This window comes from Antechinus flavipes, chromosome 1 (assembly GCF_016432865.1).
Source record: "Antechinus flavipes isolate AdamAnt ecotype Samford, QLD, Australia chromosome 1, AdamAnt_v2, whole genome shotgun sequence".
Lineage (NCBI taxonomy): Eukaryota > Metazoa > Chordata > Mammalia > Dasyuromorphia > Dasyuridae > Antechinus > Antechinus flavipes.
The window spans coordinates 662,022,090-662,044,460 of record NC_067398.1 but is presented as its reverse complement, the minus strand read 5'-3'; the positions used below and the strand labels follow the sequence as shown (position 1 = coordinate 662,044,460).

General features: G+C 32.8%; 1 protein-coding gene across 6 annotated transcripts in view; it reads right to left on the bottom strand.

Annotated features, from left to right (window-relative positions):
* ZFR2 (zinc finger RNA binding protein 2) overlaps window positions 1-22,371 on the bottom strand; it is a 115,660-nt gene that overhangs the window by 25,946 nt on the left and 67,343 nt on the right. For 4 of the 6 annotated variants that reach the window (XM_051971950.1, XM_051971946.1, XM_051971951.1 and 1 more), the window contains 3 exons: window positions 21,863-22,001; window positions 20,784-20,974; window positions 19,438-19,609 (listed from right to left, as the gene is read on the bottom strand). In XM_051971950.1, the coding sequence (XP_051827910.1) occupies window positions 19,438-19,609; window positions 20,784-20,974; window positions 21,863-22,001 (502 nt within the window). The remainder of the gene's footprint in view (window positions 1-19,437; window positions 19,610-20,783; window positions 20,975-21,862; window positions 22,002-22,371) is intronic. The other 2 variants (XM_051971947.1, XM_051971949.1) reach the window with 1 other exon arrangement.

The following is a 22,371-nucleotide window of genomic DNA, read 5'->3' as shown; positions in this document are numbered from 1 at the left end:
ATAATATTTAATTAGCTATCAAGTCTGATCAATTCTACCTTTACAACATTTCTCGTATCATCCCTTCTCTCCATACACACAGCTACCATCTTAATTCAAATTCTCATCATTTCTCACCTGCATTATTGTATAGCTTCCTAACTAGTATCCCTATTTCCATTTTCTTCCTTCTATAATCCATCCTATATACAACAGACAAATTTAGAACACAGTATTACTATATCACTCTCCTACTCAAAATTTTTCAGTGGTGTTTTAATGCGTCTAAGATAAATAAAATTTTCAGTCTGATGCTTCAAACTTTCCAGAATCTAGCTCATATCTATTAGTCTTATTTCATATTAGTTCCCTTCATCTGCTTTTCTAAGTAAACTGTAACTAGCTATTTCCTGTAAGTGATATTCCATCACTTACCTCCATATCTTTCCATAAGCAGTCCCTCGATATAAAATATACTCCTCCTTCCTTAATCAAATCCGGAGCTCCCTTTTGTGTTCACTAAATCAATGCTATAATTATAACATAGATCATAATATATTAGAGCTGGAATACACAATGTCAGACCTGGCAAGAACCTGAAAACATATAGAATCAGAGCTGAAGTGACACTCAGAGATGATCTAAGCCAACCCACTTATTTTGCAGAAGAAAATAAAACATATCTTCTTTCACTATTCTTTAAAGTCCCTCAATTTCTTCCAATTCTCTCTCAGGAACAAACTTAGTCTGCTTATCAGATCCTTAATTAATCCTTAATTTCAAATTCTTAATTTCCTTCAAAGAACAATTCAGGTAACTTCTCCTATATGAGGTCTTTTCTAATCTTAGCGCCCTCTTTCCCTCTTGAAATTAATGGAACTTAGGTGGTGTACTAGAGTACACTTGGAGTCAAGAAGGCTTGAGTTCCACTTCTCTTTCTGACACGTAACTAGCTATGTGACCCTGGGCAAGTCATTTAATTTCTCTTAGCCTCAGTTTTTTCATCAACAAAAAGGAGTTAATAATGGCACTTACCTCATAACTTTGCTGTGAGGATCAATTAAGATTACATAAACCATTCTGCAAACCTTAAAGTGTTATATAAAGTTTAGTTGTTATTATTTACTTGTTACATGTTGTATCCCTGTCTCCTTACCACCAAACAGAAGGTAAGCTCTTTGAAGACAGGGCTTGTTTCATTTTCCTCACTCATTTACCCCATGAATCCAACCTATCAAATCTTAATAGTTTCTACCTTCACTTCTTTTTAACATGTCCCCTTCTATTTACTTACAGTATAAATATCTTATTGTATTACTGCAATTTCTTTTTTTTTCTGGTACATCCTTCATTTGACTACCTAGTGATCTTCCTAATGTATAGGTATAATCATGACACCACACACACACACACACACACACACACACACACAACACACACACACACACACACACATTAACTCCAGGCACTTATTACCTCTAGGATCAAATATATTATCTCCTGTTTGGCTTTTAAACCCCTTTACAAGCTGACTCTTTCCTACTTTTCCAGTCTTCCTAGACTTTTTCCCTTCTACATATTCTATAATCTAGCAACACTAGCCTCCTTACTCTTCTTCCAGATACAACATTGTTTTCTGATTGTGCTTTTTTACTGGCTAACTTCTATGCCTTGAATTGTTTCTCTTCACACCTCTATCTCTTGGATTTGCTGCCTGTTTTCAAGATTTAGTTCAAACCCCAACTTTCTGTAAGAGTTCTTTCTTACTGTCTCTCCCTCTACCCCACTGCTAGTATCTTCCTTCTGAGATTGCCTTCTTTTTGCATTGTATATGTTATATAAATACATAGTTTTTTCCATGTCACCATTAAATTGTGACTTCCTTAAAGACTAGATATATATTTTTAGTATTTATTTTTGTAATAAAGGCCATTGAGTCCAGTCCCCATAAGCATGAACAAAATGAAGCTGAAGCAATTCCCTACATAGAAGGTATAATGACATGTAATGGAAGTGCCACAGAGAGGTCTGATCATGTGCAGATGCTCTAGACGATTTTGGTCTTCTAATAACAAGGATTAGCAACTTATTTGATTGGCTATAGATATGATGATAGAACTTAGTAGTAGTTCAAAAGGCACTAGTAAGCCCCCTTTTCTCTTGGTTTTGTCTTGGTTACCAAAACCACAGACCATCAGCTTATTATCACTTAATCTAATTAATAAATTACCCAGAAACCCTGTCTCTTGGCCTTTTCATTCATCTCACATGTTTCTTTCTTTTAACTAAGTCTATTTTTTTGCTGTTCTCTGAGTTTATGATTGTTGCAACTGTCTTTTATTTGAGGTAAAAGATAACAGATTTTGTTCCAGCTCACTGTTTAACTCTGTATGCATCTTTATGTTTCAAGTGTATTTCTTGTAAATAAAGTATTGTTGGATTTTCTTTCTAATCTAGTCTGCTTTTCTCTTCCATTTTATGAGGATGTTCATCCCTTTCACATTCATAATTATGATAATTGGTTTTTTCCATCATAGTCTCTTAAACTTTTCCTTCTCTTGTTTTCTGCCCCCTCTTTAAGAAAAAGAAGAGGATGGTGAGAGAAGAATGAACTCAGTATTTAGACTGAGTTCTACAGTTTTGGAGTCATCTTCTGCTTCTATTTCCCTTACTTAGAGACCTATAACAAGTTATCCTTTCTTTTAAATTCCTCTTTGAAATTTATCTGCTTTAGAGTCTTCTTTGCTTAAGATAACATCTCCTTTAATCCATCCTCCCCGTAGGTCCCCCATTTCCTTTCTCTCCCATTTATCTGAGTACAATGTATTTCTATATTCATTTCTATGTGTTAACCAGTTCAGATGAGAGTAAGCTTCAAGTGTCATCCACTCTCCAATTAGCCCTTCCTCCTTGTTTGTATAGATCTCTACCTGTACACCTGGATTATGTAAGATAATTTTCTTTAGACTCAATTCTTACTTCTGCCCCCTCCCACATATTATTTTTCTTCTCCTTTTCCATTAATTTTTTTAAGATCCTCAAAACATACCAGAACCATTCCCGACACACTAACTAGATTCCTTCTATGCCCACTGATAATGAAAGAGTTCACATTATCATCTCCCCATACTAGAATATAATGTTCAACTTTGTTAATAATTCCTTATTCATTCTTTTAATTATTTCAATTCCTGTGTTTGTATTTCAAAATCTCTATTCAGCTCTGGTCATTTAATCAGGAATACTTAGGAATCTTCTACTTCATTAATGATCCATTTTTTATCCTATAGAAATAAACCCAATTTTTGCCAGATAAATTGTTTTTGGATATAAGACTATAACCTTTGCCTTTTGGGATATCATGTTTCAAGCTCTCCACTTGTTTTTAACAATGGCTGCTAAATCATGTGTAATCCTGACTGTGACTCATTGGTATTTGAATTCTTTCTTTCTGACTGAAGGATTTTTCCTTTGTCCTGTGACTTCTATGATGTTCCTAGGAGTTTTCATTTTGGGGTTTCTTTTAGTAGGTGACCAATAGATTCTATTTCTATTTCTTCATTCCAAGAGATGTGGATAATTTTATGATTTCTTAAAATGTGATACCTAGGTTATTTTTTCTGGCCATGGTTTTAAAATGGTCCAGTGAGTGAGTCTCAAATTATCTCTCTTCCTTAAACTAGTTTCCAAGTAAGTTTTTTTGTTTTTTGTTTTTTGCTATGAGATACATTTTCTTCTTCCCCCCCAGTCTTTTGGTTTTGTTTTAATATTTCTTGTTTCATGAAGCCATTATCTTTTATTTGGTATATTCTAACTTTTAGAGAGTTTGTTGCTTGTATAAAATTTTGAACTTCATGTGCAAGGTTTATTCATTTAATTCCCTTTCCCATTCTTTCTTCCATAATTCTCATTTCCCCCCTAATTTTCCCTTCTAATGTTTTCATTTCATTTATAAAAACATTTAAACGCTTAAAAAACATTTTTTCTTCATCTTTTCCAGGAATTATAAATGAATTTCTGCCCAAGTTTGTTGTTCTTTGATGTTTTGCTTATAGATGTTTTGGGATCATTCTTCTTTGTGTCTTAAGCATTCCTATCACCATAATAGTTCTTTATGAGAAAATTATTTGTTTGCTTGCTCCAGTCTACTTGTTGACATGAGACTTTATTTTAGGACTGGGCTTTATACATTTCTGAGGGGAATATTTGAATTAGTTTTTATTTTTTGGGTTCTGTTGCTTTCTTTCTTTCTTTTTTGCTGAAGCAATTGGGGTTAATTGATTTGCTCAGTGTCACTGTTGCTTTCTTAAAAGTATAGAGTGTTGTATTATTCCGGAATTTCAGGGAGAGCTCAAGTTGTAGAATGGTAGGTCTTCACTGCTCCCAGAGTTGTCTGATCCAAGACAAAGACTGATTGCTGCTTCCCCTGGTCTAAGCTCTGCAACTTACTGCCTTTAATTGGATCTGTGTAACACTTCTTTTGGCTTACCTCTGGCTGAAAGTCCCCAGTTAAGACTAGTGTTGGACTCAGCCACCATTAGTCACCTGGAAAGTTCTACAAGTTTACTGTGATAGACCTGCAGACTCTCATGTGTTCTAAAATTCCTGCCTTGGTTATTTCACTGGAGGTTTCAGACAGAAATGTAGTTTGGAACTAAGACTCCACGTGACTCATGTGGTCAAAGCCCCATAGCTGCTGTTTGCTTCTGATCTTCTACCTGGCTCAGTACACAGATTAGTGAACATCCAAAACTTTGACCCAGAGGTCAAAGAAAAAAAACACTGCTAGTATCTGAAGGAAAAAAAAAAAGTAATTTAAGTACCAAGGATCCACAAGAAGGGAAGGGAAAAGGAGGGGAAGGGAAAGATCACACAGAATTTATCAGCTACCACTAGATAGAGAAGTTACAAGTACAATATTTTATAAAGCAAAGAATATGGGCATTCAGTCAAGAATAATTTAAGAGAACTGAATACTCAGTATTTGCTGAGCCTAGAATGCTCAGCCTAGAATGCTCCCTTAGGCACAGGTCTTCTCCTCAGTCTGTTCCTGATCTGTGACCCAGAAATAGGCAGTAAACCACAGGAGATGGTACCTTTTCCTGCATTTTACTCATAGTTGGGGTCTTCCAGTATGGGTGTAGGACCTCTTCTTACCCTGGTACATTGTCTTGGTCCTCTTTTCTATTCCTTCATGCTAAAGTGCTTCCCACAAGATATTTTTGGCCCATCCCCAATATCTGAAAACCTTTCTGTCTTCTATGCCAGCCTGGACTTAAATATGATTCACTAATCTTTCTCACCCTGAATTACCTGATCAGTACTCCAGTTTGTTTTCTAGATCTTTCTGGCATATTATTGGAAGAGCCTGGCTATATTTTCTGTTATTCTGCCATCTTGACTCCACCAACTGATTAGCTTTTAAAGTCCTTCAAAACCAAAATCAGATCTCTCTCTCCAATATCTTTATATATTTTTCCATACCACTCTAGTTCCTTGCCACCTGCACACTCTGATCCATTAAAACTAACCTGGCATTGTTCTTCACAGTTCTGTTTATTTCTGTCTTTGTCTCTTTGAATTGGATCTATAATGCTTGGAATGCACTCCCTCTTCATCTCTGATTCACAGAATTTTTCATTTCCTTGAAGAGTTTAAGTTATTACCTCCTACATGAAATCTTTCCTAATTCCCCAATTGTTAAGGCTGTCCTTATCTAATTACTTTATATTTATTCTTTTTATATTTAATCTGCATTCCCAAACATAAAACTATAAAATATTATATATGTATATAAACATACAAGTATACGAATATAGGTTTTACACACACACACACACACACACACACACACACACACACACAACACAGAGAGAGTAAAAAAGTCTCCCTTGTTAGTATGCAAGCTTGGAAAAAAAGATTGTTTAATTTTTGTATTTCTACCCACAAGTATTAGCATACCATAGATACTTAATATCCATTGACTGACTTATAATAGAGAAAAAAATTAAGTAATATCAATTGACAAAATATCACATATGTTATTCATGCAACATTCCATACTTGCTATTTCCTTCTCTACCAAAAAAGAAATTTATTTCATTTTCTGTTCTCTGGGACCAAGAGCGATCATCATCATATGTAATCTGAGCTCAGCTATCTTTTGGTAATGTTTTCATTTATATAATTATAGCAATTATTGTTCTGCTTTCTGTACCACTTAATAGAAGAAGTTGTGTATTTCTTTAAATTCTTCACATTTATAGTTTCTTGTAGCACAATGTCATTATATCCACAGATCACAATTTATTCAACTATTTATCAATGGATATTGATATTGATATTTTAATTTCCCTTGGTATTTTAATTTCTTGTTACTCTCAAATGTGACATTGATATTTTGATATATATGGAACCTTTTTTTATTTATTTAATTTCTTTGGAGTATATTCCCAATAGGGTATGAATGTTCTGATAACTCTTCTTGCATGTCTGAATTATTTCCCAAAACAGACAGATGAACTAATATTTATCAACAATGTATTAGCATATATAACTTCCTAGAGTTCCTCCAACATTATTTATTTCCATCTTTTATCATCTCTATTAATTTGTTGAGTGTAAAGTGAAACTTCGCAATTGTTTTAATTTGCATTTCCCTCATTAGTGATTTAAGAACACTTTTTTAAATATAGCTGATGATTATTTGAATTTCTTCTTTTACAAGCTTTCTTCTTCTACTTTTTTTTTTTTTTTTTTTTTGCTGTCTTGCCCAGGGTTACACAACTAGAAAGTGTTAAGTGTCTGAGGTCAAATTTGAACTCCAGTCTTCTTGACTTCAGGGCTGCTGCTCTATCCACTGCACCACCTAGCTGCCCTCAAACTGTTTCTTCTTATCTTAAAAATAGATCATGGTATCTGTGTCAATTGTCTAAAAATATTTAATATAAAAACATTTTTAGAAAGATTTGAAATTTCTCCCACTCAATAATTTGCACAATTATCTCATTTGTGCAAAAGTTTTGTAATTTTACATAACCAAGATGAACAAGGCAGATTCAGTAAATTGAAAGAAAAATATTTTCTTTTAAGATCACCTCTATTTCTTGTTAAAAATTTGCCATATGAAAGACACCTTCTTCTACTCTCCTCTAATTTTTTTTAATTGCTATGACTCCCATATTTAGATAGCATATTCATTTGGAGTATTTTTCAAATATGGCATAAAATGCTGACTTAGACATTTTTTGGTTCCTTCCCAGTTTTTCCAATTGTTTTTACTAAAGAAATACCTGTCCCCCATAGTTTCATTTTATGGATTGGGCTACACTCAGTTGCTTTTGGATCTTATTTAGTCTGTTCCACTGATATACTTAAAAGTGTTTTTTTTATCATAATAAGTAGTTTTAATTATTAATACTTCAAAATATAATTTGAGATCTGATAATGCTATGCTTTATCCATTCTCATTATTTTTCATTATTTTCTCATGAGATTTAGTTCATTTCTTTCTCCAAATGAATGTTCTTCTTTTATATAATTTTATCTGTATGCCCAATTTGGGCTAAATCTATAAATTAATGTAGGAAGCATTTTTATTACATTGACATTACCTAATTAAATCTTGCTTTATTTCTGTAATGTTTTAATATCATGTCATATATAATTATATGATTATAAAATACTTCTTATAGAAATAAAGAAAATTAATATAGTATATGCAATATGACAATGCTACATCAAATTATATAAGTATATATTAACATTTTAAGTCTTGAGTGTATAGTAATAGCTTAATGTTCAGATATTTTATACATTTTCTTGTTATTTTGAATGGAATTTTTCTATCTTTTTTCCTACTTTTGTTAGTACTCTACAGAAATGTTAATTTATGTGTGTGGGTGTAGATGTGGGTGTGTGGTTTTATTTTGTATCCTGCTGCTTTACTGAAGCTATTAATAATCTCAATTCTTTTCACAGTCATGGTTAAGAAGAAAATTCTTAACCTTATACTTACTGAGAAAGTTTCTCATGTTTCTCTATTGCAATGTTAAAATCTTGATTTTAGATTAATACGTTTTATCAATGTAAAGAAAGATCCTTTCTTGCTAGTGATTTTTAGAGTTTTAACATAAATAGGATATAATTTCAAAAAATTTTTATCCATTAAATAATATCATTATGTATTTGTTGATATGATTCAAAATGCTGTTTTCTGAGTGTAATGGGAAACTGTTCAATGAATCTAATTCTTAACAACATATGCAGAGAATCACTGATATAATCCTCATATACTAGAAACTGGGGGGCTTAACAGGAGTCAGTCATTAGGGAATACAACTAACCCACTGATTGACAATAAATGATTGGGGTTAGTTGTCTTTAAAGTTCTTCTCATTCCCTCCAGCATTCACAACTATTTTGTAAACAGATAAACTGTCTGGTCTCTCCATAAAAACTATGGAATAAATTTCCATCAGTCAGCTGACTTGTATATGATGAACTCTAAGATTTCTCAACAAAACGCTGTCACCTTCTCAATGTCTTAACAGGGAACTTGGAAATCATGCTGTTATTTCCTTCAGTATTTTTCTGGGCTTAAGTCATAGTTAGGTGGTTAGTTTCCTTCAAGGCAACTAGGTGATACAGTGGATATAGTGCTGTCCAGAGTCAGGATGACTTATCTACCTGAGTTCAAATCTGGCCTCAAACTAACTGGTTGAACCTGAGCAAGTCACTTAACCCTATTTGCCTCAGTTTCTTCATCTGTAAAATGGGGTGGAGAAGGAGGAGGGATGGGGTTTAAGGGGAAGCAAAGAGTAAGGAAAGAAGACAAGGGAAGAATCCAGAGTTGGGGAAGGTTAAATAATAGCAAGGCAAATTAAGAAGCAGAATTAAAGCAAAGAGTTACCAGGAATAGGAAAGGTGGGGGGGGGGGGGGGAGGAAGGGTGTACATAAATACATAAATATATCCTAGCTTAACTATAGCCTGTTTGGGGGGGGTGCAATAGATAGGGGGATGAAAGGGGAAAAAAGAATAAAGTAAAAAAAAAAGTATGCATTACTGAATAAACCTACAAAGAAGCAAAGAAAAGATGGACACTCATGAATATAAATGTATCTTTTTTTGAACTGATAATTTATTGTTATATATTTTGAATCCTCCCTGATATTCTGCTGAGAACATAACAATGCCCTGTTTTGTTTCCCTTTACTATTTTTCTTTCTTTATTTTTTTTAAATAAAAAATATATTTTTTAATGAGTTGAAGAAGAAAATGTAAAAACCACTCAAGAATTTCTGCCAAGAAATAAGGTCAAGAAGAGTCACCCTAGACTGAAATGATTGAACAACAACAAGCTTCCTTCATATACTAGCTCTAAGTGCCTAAAGTCTCTTCACTTCACAGATACTAAAACACAACTTAATAGGTAAGCATAGATCATATCCAAACACCACATATTAGGGTATAAAGCTGGTGAAATTATTTATGGTGGAGTTGTATGCATAGGAAAGTTACTTTGTTGGCAATACTAAGATTTTTGTTTACTTTCATTGTCCCTGTTGATTAGTGAGCAACTAAAATATTTAGATTATGGAATCCCTTGAAGGTAGAACAGTATTGTTCTAAGATTTTTTATGCCATCAAGTTAGCATTTTTCAGAGCAGAATACTTTTGAAATCTCTGTTTTGGCCTGAATAGATCCTATCAGAAAGTCCATATCCTAAGAAATAGTCCTCACATAATATTTTAGCAACCATGGAAGCTTTCTGGTTCTTGGTTAAATATGCCTATACATGTACTATGTAGTTAGTTCTCACCCATATAGTTTATATCCTTATTGTCTCTTTCTAGAGAGAGGCAGTCAATCCAGATAAGATAAGAAGTTTGCTAATTCTTATCTTTTCCAAATCCACATCATCATTTAGGGCTTTGTATACAAGTACAAATCTCACATTTCATGGTAGAACCATGGCTATTTTAGGTCAATTAAATTGGTTTATTATCAGTTCTAAGTTCCTTTTCTGATTCATAAGTCCAAAGTCTTCAGGTGAAGTTTTTATAGCCACAGAATGATATGATTAAGGTGACTATATTTGAGATCAATAATATTTCAGTATCCTACCCCAATACTCAGGTCCAATTTCTGTCATTGTCTCTATAGGAAAGTGCCTTCAAATGACTGCCATTTGAGTTCTTCACCATGAATGTCTCCTTCTTCACTTACATCATTGCACATAATCCTTATCAGCCATTTTTTCTCTTTTTCAATAATCCAAAGGCAGAAAGGAAAAAAAGATTGTGTTTTAATGTAGCAACATTCACAAAAACTGCTAATTTTTTATAAAAAATTATAAACGTTTAGCTGTATTATCGTTTGCTTATAATTTAAGGCCATGAATGTCACCTATAGTTATTACTACTTCTTTAGATATGATCACAATTTCAGTATCATTTGATCTTTGGAATGGGGTATCCGCATCCAAATTAGTCCTTCTGGCTAGCAAAGTACATTAAAAGCATAGTTGGCTGGTGCTGTTACCCATCTCTGGAAGATAGGATCAAACTTGACATAGGTCAGAATATATCAGTATATTGTACAGTCCACACTTGCAACTTCACAGTTCTTGAATTTCTCAATTACTTTCCACTTCAAAGATAGGAACACAAACATATAGATATAATGTGGATCTTGCTGTTAGTCAAGACTATACTGGTAATATAACTAGTTTCATGTATTTAATACTTTCTTGGTAAAGGACTCCTTTCAAATTCTGCAAGCTGGCATCTATATGCACGGCAAGAGGCCTACAGGGGTCTGAATAGGTTAATATTAGTGTATGTGTGAGGCAGTTGATCAAATTCTTGAAAACTTGTTCATATATGTCTATCAGTCTATAAAAGATTGATTTTAAAATAATTTTGTATTTTCTATCCTTCTGCTTCTTCAAACAGATATGCTTAAATAATGTTATTCAATAACTTAACAATAGTAACATAATCTTAAAAATGCTCAATAATAATGTTCCAAATCCTATAAAAGACTTTAAATCATTAAAGTTCTTGCTTGTACTAACTTGGCTACATCCAACAAATTTTGGTATGTTGTCTCCTTGTTGTCATTATCTTTAACAAATTATTGTTTCTATGATTTGTGCTTTGACCCAAACATGAATTAGTTTCCAATTAATTTTTAACCTATGCTTCAAAATCCCTACATTAAATATATTGTTATTGCCTTATGGTACAAAAAGGAGTATTTAATATTTCTGCTTTTCAGTATTTGTTGATGAGGTTTTTAATTCCCTAATACATGTCAGTTTTTGCAAAGTTGCCACACATAGCTAAGAAATAAGTATATTCCTTTTTAGTTCCATTCAAACTAAATTTTTTCATACGTGTTAAGTCAAGACTGCTTTTCTTTTCTTTGAGTCGGTGCTTACACCTTATTGAAAGTCAGTATGATCTACAAACTTAACTAAATCTCTACAAAACTAGCACTTAATCCATTGAAAGTCTTGAGACCATTTTCCTCCAGTAAATCCAACTCTTTAATGAGTCTTTCCTCATTTTCTTCCAAGATCTTCCCAAAGTGATGAATCAAGATTGACACCAAGGTTGTGGCCCTGAGTGACTGAGAAGATAATGGTGCCCTCAATCATAATAAAGAGTCTGGGAAGAAGATAATGAGTTGTTTTGGACATGGTATCATAGATTTAAATTAGGAAAAGATTATAGAAACCATCAAGTTCAGGTCCTTCACTTTCTTTTTTATTAATTCTTTTCACTTAACAAAAATCTTTTTCTCCTCCTTCATCCTCATCACTAAAAAAAAGAAGAAAAGAAAATCCTTTTGAACAGGAAATTCAGTCAAGCAAAACAAATTCCCATAATGTCCATGTCAAAAACAATAATATTTTGTTCTGTACCCTTTTCTCTATGTCAAGAGGTAATATAATTCATTATTGGTTCTTTAGAATCATGGGATGATTAGAGTTTTTAAAGCTTTCAAAATTGTTTATCTTTTATAATGTTATTGTTCAATTGATTTTTGCTCATTTTACTCTGTAGCAGTTCATGTATGTTTTCACAAGTTTCATTGAAACCATTTTGTTAATGATTTCTTATGGCAAAGTAGAATTCACTTGCATTCATATATCACTTAGCAGTCACTTCCCAACTAATGAGCATCTCTTTAGTTATCAGTTCTTTGCTGCTACAAAAGAGGTATAAATATTTTTGTGCACAGGGTCCCTTTCTTTTTCATTTGATCTCTTTGAGGGATAGACCTAGTAGTGGTATAATTGGATATGCAAAGTTTGGTAACTTTTTCAGCAAACTTCTAAATTGCTTTCCAAAAAGATTGTACTCATTCACAGCTCTACAATTGTACATGAAGGTACATATTTTTCCAAAGTTCTTAAACAACTGCCATTTTATTTATTTTTTGTTATTTTTGTCAAAGAAAAACCAATCTCCTCATTTTTCAGCTGAGGAAATTGAAACACAAAGAGGCTTGCCCAACATCACTCTCTGAATCCCAGGACACAGCACTCTCCACTCACTACACCTCTCAAGTTGCTTCTTTCCAAGTCTGAGAAGCCTATGGAACCTTGAGTTCAAGATAATGTGTGACTACTGCTCAGGGAAAGCCAAAGGCTGGATCTCCAGATATAGAAGGTAATTTGCATGAAAATGATAAGTGAACCCATAGGAGCTGATGAGATCACTAAGTGAGACACTATAGAGAAAAAGGAGAAGAGGTCCCTGACTTGTTTTTAATTTCTTTTACTAAATTTTATGATTGTATCCACATACATCTAAAAGCATGCTTTGGTAAATTCACTTTAAGATATGTTAAACTTTTGATAGTTATTTGGACTCCTCTTTCCATTATTCCCTGTTGGATTTCATTAGTGCAATGTAGATGGGTTGCTGATTTTTGTTTGTTGGCTTATACTTTTTAGTAGTTTCTGACAATTTTTTATTTCTTATCTAGTCACTGTGAATTCATTCTACTTTTTTATCTTGATAATCTTTTTTTTTCTTTCTTGATCAAGTTAGCTCATCAATCAATAAGTATTTATTAAATGCTAAAAACTTATTAGACACTGGAGACATAAATACAAATCCCTGCCCTCAAAGAGCTTACATTCTACTAGGGGGACACATTCTCAAATTAACACTATATAATAGATATACAATACATACACACAAACATACTCAAAAACATACATACATATTTAGCTATATGGACAATACAAACACACATTTATAGTATGTGAAATGTCTTTCTGTGGAGTACCAAAAACTTAGGAGAATCAGAAAAAGATGATGGTACTTAGAACTGAAAGAAAAGTACAGTTTCTAATAAATGACAGTGAAGAAGGAGACTATTCTAGGCATAGAGAACGTTCAGAAGCATAGGAGTAGAAAAATGAATGCTGTAAAAGAAAATAAGCCAGTTTAATTACAATATAAAGTGATTTAAATAAATAAATAAATAAAGTTAGTCTGCAAAGATAAGCTAGAGCCAAATTGTTGAATAGTTTAAATGCCAAAAAGAGGCATGTCTATTCTATTCTAAAGAAAATAGGAAGCCACTGAGGATTCTTCAGCAGGGGAGTAACATGGACAAACCTGGTTTTTTAGTAGTATCATTTTGGCAACTGTGTGGAAAATAGAGTGGAAAGGAGGGAAGATATAAAGATTCACTCTCAACTGGCTAGACTTACATGAACTGATGCTGAGTGAAATGAGCAGAACCAGGAGATCATTATATACTCAACAACGATACTGTTTGAGGATGTATCCTGATGGAAGTGGATTTCTACGATAAAGAGAGCCTTAATTGATCAAAGATGGACAGAAGCAGCTACACCCAGAGAAAGAACACTGGGAAATGAATATAAACTGCTTGCATTTTTGTTTTTCTTCCCGGATTATTTATACCTTCTGAATTCAATTCTCCCTGTGCAACAAGAAAACTGTTCGGTTCTGCACACATATATTGTATCTAGAATATACTGCAACCCATTCAACATGTAAAGGACTGCTTGCCATCTGGGGGAAGGGGTTGAGGGAGGGAGGGGAAAAATCGGAACAGAAGTGAATGCAAGGGATAATGCTGTAAAAAATTTACCCTGGCATGCGTTCTATCAATAAAAAGTCATTTAAAAAAAAAGAAAAATTAAAAAAATAAAATAAAATAAAAATAAAAGATTCACTCTCAGATATGCTAAAAAAAAAAAAAAACAATTAAGGAGGTTACTATCCAGATAAGAAATGAGAACTTTAACTAGGCTGATCATGAAGTATATAGAAAGGATGCAATCAGATACTGAGGAGACAGAATAAACAAGATATGGGAAATAATTGGATATGATTGGGGGAAGAGGACTTTTAGATTACACATCCAGATGACTGAAAATATGGTAGTGTTAAAAGAAATAAGGAAATAAAGAAAAGGAGTAGATTTAAGGGAAGGGATAATGAGTTCAGTTATGGATGAAGTCTACTGATTTTGTTAATCTTGAAAAAAGTTAAGCTCTATCATGCCTATGGTCTTTTCATTTTTCATTTTTCTATTTCTGCCTTAGTTTTTTTAAAAAAATTTAAATACCTTTTATTTTTCCAACTACATGCAAAAATAATTTTCACCATTCATCTTTGTAAAACCTTGTGTTCCAAATTTTTCTTCCTCCTTCCCTCCACCCTCCCCACCTCTATAGACAACAAGCTATCCATATAGGTTAAACATGTTCTGCCTTAGTTTTAAGGTTTCTTCTTTTACTTCTGGATTTTTCAATTTATTTTCTAAGATTTCTTTTTAAATCGCATGATCCATCAATATCTTTCTATTTTGTCATATATGGTTTCAGAGATATAATTTTTTTCTCTGTAATGCTTAAGTTGCATTAAGTTTTTTTTGATAAGCTGTCTTGTCATCTTTCTTGTTAACAGTTATTTACAACTTCTATGATTTGTCCTTTAACTTATTATTCAAAATGTCTTTACTTCATCTTTATTTAGATCTGTATCATTTGTTTATTTTCTCAACATCAATGCTAACTTGATTACATTATAATCAATAAATGTTATGTTTATTATTTCTACATTATTCATTTATTTACAACTTTTATTTTTGCCCTGATTTATGATTTGCTTTTATAAAGTTATTATGGTATTGATAATATGAATATTCTTTAAGATGATCAGAGAGGACACGAGAAGCTGTTCAAATATAATTTTTCCAATAGTATTAAAGTTTATTTTTAATCTTTTAGACTTATGTAGTTCTAAAAGAGAAACATTAAAGTCCCTTACAAATAATGTGTCACTATTTGTCTTTCTACAATTCAATTATATTTTTCCTTTATACATTTAGCTGTTTAGCCAAATATGAGTTTCTTTGTCATGTGACAAAAACAAGGTAATTAATTGACAGCACTGATAGTAAGGTGCTAAATAAAACCTCATAATATCAAAAGCAGTCATAAAAGTCCCTAGAACAGGATAACTCTCTGTTGTGGTTTTATAAGCAGACAGGCACAGGATGGATTGTGATCTTCATCAATAAAGAGAATATATATTTGAATGTAATCACAGAGTTACCTTAATATTTAATATTTGAAACTTTCATTATTCATTGTAGTTTTCCTATTTGTCGCTCTCAAAACAATGAATTTATATCATTGATTTATATGAAATGATAACTGCAATTTCTGCTTTTTAAAGTTATGCAAATATACTGTTAAATACTTAAAGCTCTTTGTAATCTGGCCTTTACTTTCTTACCTATTAAACTTCACCAAGCACACTCTGGGGTTTTTTTTTGCTATTGCTCTCATCCAATACTCATCGCCTGGTCTCCTACACAGACTGTAACCAATATTTGGCCTGCTCTTCCTTCTCACCTCTACCTCTAAAAATCACTGGTTTACTTCAAGAAATCATCTTCATCTATAGAGGTACTTTTCTGGTACTCCTAAACTAAGGAAAGGGAGGAGAGAATACCTTCCCCTCAAGAGTTAACTTAAGGCTACTCTGTATTTATCTTGTATGTTCCTATTTATACACATATTGTTTTCCCCATATAAAATAATAGCAATATTGTAAGATGATCAACTGTGAATTACTTAGCTATCTCATCAATACAATGAACCAAAACAACTCTGAAGAAAATGCAATCCATCTCCAGAAAAGAACTCATGGTGTTGGCATACAGATTGAAGCATACTTTTTTATTTTATTTTTCTTGAGGGATTTTTTCTATGTTTTCTTTCACAATATGACTAATATGGAAATATATTTTACATGATTACACGTGTATAACCTATATTAAATTGCTTGCCTTCTCAATGAGGGGATTGAGAAGGAAAAAAAGTAGAAAATTTGGAACTCAAAGTTTTAAAAACAAATGTTTAAAATTGTTTTTACATGTAATTGGGGAAAAATAAAATAAAATTTAATAATATAAAAAATGAAGATAAGGAATAGGAAAAAAGAATAGCCACTAGAACTGCTTTTCCTAAACTCCTTTACTCAATGAGCTTCAATGGCTCCTTATTGACTCTAAGGCAAAATAAAGTTCCTTTGTATGGACTTTAAAATATTTCACAATCTGGTTTCAATCTTTTGGTCTAGGCAAACTTTTTTTTTTTTTTGGTAATTCACACATGATAGTCTATCTCCTATTTCCATGCCATTTCATTAGGTCTTCCCCATACCTGAAATTCATATGCTCTATTCCTCTACCAATCAAAAAATCTTTTATTTCTTTCAAAACTTTGCTTAAAAGTTTTTCCAAATTTTACAACTGTTAGTGCTCTTCCAAGCTAAAAATTTACCATGCATTTATTTTACATAGACATGTTTGTTTGTTTATATATAGAGAGAGATATGTCCCTCAAAAGAATATAAGTTCCTCAAAGGTAGAAACTATTATATTTTTGCCTCTATATCACTTGCTCCTAATACAGTACCTGCCCATTAATTAAGTACTTCATTAATTATGAAAGTAAGGGATGAGAAATTAAACATTTATTAAGGCGTCTACTATGGGTCCGACACTATAGTAAAAGTTTAACAAATATTATTTCATATGATCCTCACAACAACTCTGGAAATTAGGCACTATTATCTCCATTTTACAGCTGAAGAAACTGAAGTAGGCAAGGGTATACTGCCTTGCCCAGGACCATGGAGCTAGTGTATGAGGCCAGATTTTCATTCATATGCTCCACTTCTCTGCCAATCAAAAAATCTTTTATTTCTTTCAAAACTTTGCTTAAGAAATAAGTATATTAAAGCATTCCCAATTTTACAACTATTAGTGCTCTTCCAAGCTAAAAATTTACCATGCATTTATTTTATATAGACATGTTTGTTTGTTTATAAAAATATATAGAGAGATATATGTCCCTCAAAAGAATATAAGCTCCTCAAAGGTAGAAACTATTATATTTTTGCCTCTATATCACCTGCTCCTAACACAGTACTTGCCCATAAATTAAGTACTTAATTAAATATGAAAGTAAGGAATGAGAAATTAAACATTTATTAAGCATCTACTATGGGCCCGACACTATAGTAAAAGTTTAACAAATATTATTTCATATGATCCTGACTCTAGGACTTGTCTTCTATCCACTGAGCCACTTAGCTGCCTTAATTGGCAGGTAATCATTATTTTAAAACATGCTTCTTATACACAGTAGGTTGTTAGGATTTTTTTTAATCTATCCTTTGATTTTCTTTCATTTGAGAATTTAATCCATTCATAATAAAGCGTATAACTTAAGTTTATGCTTTACTCTTTCTTTTATCTTATTGTAAATAAGCTATTATTCTCTATTACTTTTGCTTGTACTAATTTGATCCTAGCCCACTTCTAGATTTACTTTCTCTCTCACTACCCTGTCCTATTCCAAGTTCTTTGAGATTACTTTAATGATTAATTTCTCTTCTTTTTATTATTTTCTAAATTTTTACTCTTCCATTTCCTATCCAGATAAAAGTATAGCTCAGATTCTTTCCTTTCCCACTCCTACCCATCCACTTTCTTAATGCAAGTAACACTAATTTATACAACTCTTTTCTAAGAAGTGTTAATTTGTATTGGTTTTTTTCCTTATGTCTTTCCTCTATAAGGTTATTTTGAACTATTAATATCCAATTTACAGATTAAAGCACTCAAATGATCTTGCTTTATTCTATGTCCCATTTACAAGGTGATGATCCAAAAATATAGATCCTATATCCAGATTATCTGTTACTAATATTGTAGCTCTCATCCATTCCTCTCCTACTCATGTTTTGGTTTTGGTTTTTGGCCCCTCAGAGGGGCCTTAATCCCATATGCATATATATATGCATATGAATATATATATATATATTCATGAAGGAAACAGTATGATTTGGAATAAAGAGGGACCTAAATCTATACTGTACCATTACATTTACTACTTGCTTTTATTAAGGCCATTCTTCTTCTTGACTTGTGTCCCCCAAAAATGTTTGCTTTCTGTGTTGGATTTTCAAGAGGCCCAATCTCATGGGATAGTATGCTGACCATGAAATTTTGAAGGTTCCTCCAGTAGGTCATTATTTCTGAAAAGCCCTGAAAGTTGTAAGGATTCAAGAAATTTAACCAAGATTGTATTTTTTCACTAATTATTGAAACTCTTTCTATTCTTCAAGGACAAACTGTTATCTTCTCTCAATGAAGTCTTCTTGATACCATTCAGTTGAAAATAGTCCTCAAATTTTCTTAATCTTTCCTTTGCCTCTATCACATTCTACTTTTTATCAGTGACATGTATAAAGACTGCAAGCTCCTTGAAGACAGGTATCATGTATATTTTTTCCTATTTTTATATCCCTAGTGACTAGCATAGTACTTGACTCATAGTATAAATTTAATAAATATTTGTGTATAAGAAAGTATTGATTAGGGAACGGTTAAACAAACTGTGGTACATAGATGCTGTGGAATATCACTGTACCATAGAAATGATGAATATAAAGAATATAAGCAGACATGAGAAGGTTTGCATGAACCAATGTAATGTAAAGTTAAAAGAATCAGAAAAACAAAATGCACAATGACTAAAACAATGTAAACAAATGCACAAGAAAATTGAAACTGAATGCTGCAAAATTATAATGACCAAGCTTGGCCCCAAAGAAGCAATATGTACTTCCCCCCTTCTTTGCAGAGGCAGAGGACTATGTACATAGAACACTGCATATACTTTGGGGCTTGATTTATGCATTAGTTAGTTTTGCTGAATTTTTTTTTGTCTTTCTTTTTTATCCTTTGTTATAAGGGATCATTCTCTGGGTAGGGGAGGAAAAGAGGAATATATTGGGAAATTATGGTGATGTAACAAAATATACCAACAAACATTTTAAAAATGTTTCTACAAGGGAAATAGATGAAAAATGACCTTACCAAAAGTTGCTTGGGTAGCTGCTCAGTGATTTTTTGGAGGAGAGACTGTGTGGGTTTCTCAGCTGACAGAAGGATGAGGTGCACATTCCTATCTCCTCGGAGCAGAAGGCCCTTTGCTAGGATTCCAACTCGCATCACACCTTTCAGTATTCTTGATGAAGAATCTATTTTGCTGTTAAGAAGACAATCACAGAAGGGGATGTAAAAAAAATACTGAGATTCTGAAAAGCAACAGCAAGAAAAATTCAAAATGTTCTTCCTGATGCTAAGGCACAATATTAGCATTCAGTTAACAAAAGTTAACAAAAGCTGTGTATTGTCCTCAGTTAATAAAAGTTGTGTATTGAGCATTGTTATTTCCTGCTAATTGCCTCCCCAACTATACTCATGTCTTCAAGAAGAATCGTGTTAGATGTGCTTTTACAGACTTGAAATTATTTTACAAAACTGAGTACATTATATATCTAGATGTAGTAAAAATGTAATAAGTACTTGTTAATTGAATGCTAATTGAAAAAAATTAAAATGGGAGCAGAAATAAGGAAAAGAAAATAGGTTTGGAAATACCAAAAATAGCATAAGACAATGAAGACTGATAGGAAAGAGTAGTACAAAGCAGTATAGGATGATGGAAAGAGCTCTAGACTTGAAGTCAGAAGACCTCTGTCCAAGTTCCATTTCTGCCATTTACGTTGTGTGACCATAAACATGTGTCACATAACTCACATGTATTTCAGTTCCTTAACCTACAGGAGTTAGGCTAAATTATATTTAAAGTTCATCAAGATGTTCTCTAAGGACTCTTTCAACTTATATGCTACACATCAAATTTCTGTCCATCTCTACATACAAAAATATACATCTCTTCCTAAAAAGCTTATAATTTAACTCTTAGTTAATGTAATACTCAAAAATAGTGGTTTAGTCTTGCTTCTGATTTGGCAGATTCTTTATAATAGAAAGTTTTATTATTTAGTCATTCTGGAGTTTTAATGTATAGCACCAATCTGTTTGGAGCATCTAATTATCAGTGGGATGGACATAGCAACTCATAAAATCCATGTACTATAGCTGTGTTTGGTGGAACAACCAACCACACACTGGAAAGTGTAAATTTTGAAACACAACAGTAAAGAAATTTCTTTTTATAATAATCACTATTAATCAAAAGTATGGGTATCAAGTATGTGTAGTAGTGGGAAAAATACTGGAGTGAGAAGCAGGAGATCTAAATCTTATTCTCTCATCTATAACATGAGAGGAAAGAGAGATGGACTAGATACTCTAATATTCTTCCTATATTCTAAATTCCCTTCCAGTTCTAACATACCATGATCTTAAATTACCATTTTTCACCACCCTCTTCATCTTGTTCTGATTTTTCTTCTGCCAGGATATCTGAGACCAGCTTGAGGGCTCGTTCTGAATGAGAAACCACTTTCTGGATGGCCTGTAGCTCTGCTTCAGTGGGATAAATAGTAGAGTGCTTGGACATGATATGCCGGTCATCAGATGTATTAGGACGCCTTGAACCCTGCTGGAGGGAAGGACATATGTTTAAACAAATAAAGATGATGAGAGGAAGCAAGGAGAAAAAAAGGACAAAATGACAGAGTTCTCACAACTACGTCAAAACTACTGGACCAACAAAGCCACTGCAAACAGTGCTACAATGTTTTTAATGCTACAAACAGCATTAAAACAAAGTCAAAGACAGCTTGGCCAAAACCAAATTGAAGTCATTTTAATAAGTTTGGTTTGGGATGCTTTAAAAAGTGAGAGGAAGACAGAAACTGCCTGAATTAAAATCAATTAGAATTAACACATAAGTTTCTAGGTTACATACAAAGTGGAAAAGAAGGAAAAAAATCCAAAATTTTGATGAACTAATTTTGTACCTTTGTCTTTCCAGACACTCCTAGTGGATTCCTGATGACTGCAGGAAGCACAGATCTGATTTCTAGTTGGTTCCCCATTGACAAAACTTTTACATTTCCCATCTAGAGATTTTAAAATCAAATGGACTGGCCTCTTTCCTTCAGCAAGGCTCACATGAGATGGCTCATATTTAAGATTCCCATTCAACATCAGGAGCCCAACCTGCACAGACAAATTAGTTCTAAGAAGATCTAGTAAGAATCATATTCCCAAGAATAAAGTTGGATGACTAAGATTTCCCAAGAAAGGTAATGATACTAAGAAGTCAATGGGATAATGTCGTTAAGTGAAAATATATAGCCATGTCAGAAACATAACATCCTCTAAGTCAGATAAGCCACATTCTACTTATTACAAAAAAGACAACATGGAAGCTACCTCAGAGAAAAATAAAAGAATTTTATTTCTTAAATCTATAATAAAAGTCAGGCATCTAAATATACATCAAGAAAAAGTCATGCAAACTGAAGATAATATAAAGACTTACCAAAAGTGAGGGAACGGGTACCCCTGGTCTGCCCATGAGGGGAGGTGGATTCCAATCAGTCGCTATTCGGCGTTGATGTTCTTCCCAATACAAATGTTCTTTTCCTATTCGCCTCCAATATATTTCTTCTTCATAGAGTCTATAAAGAAAAAGACACTATGAGATCAGAGACTATGTCAACTAAGTATATAAATCCCTAGGCTTCACGAATCAGAAACAGATGGTGTCAATATCATCTTAAGAACAAGGAAACAAACCAGAGGCATCTGTATATCTGTTTCTGGATTTGAGCATGGTGGCTATCTTGTTATAATTCACTATTACTAGAACTCTCTTAAATGAGATCTTCCCCATCATCCTTCAGGAATAAGCTCAAAATCAACACCTATACAAAAGCTTTGTCCAATCTTTTCAATCCCAGTCAGAAATTATCTACTTTGCTCATAGAATTTTAAGGGAAACTTTTAAAAATCTTAAAGTGATAAATAAATGTTATTATTATTACTATT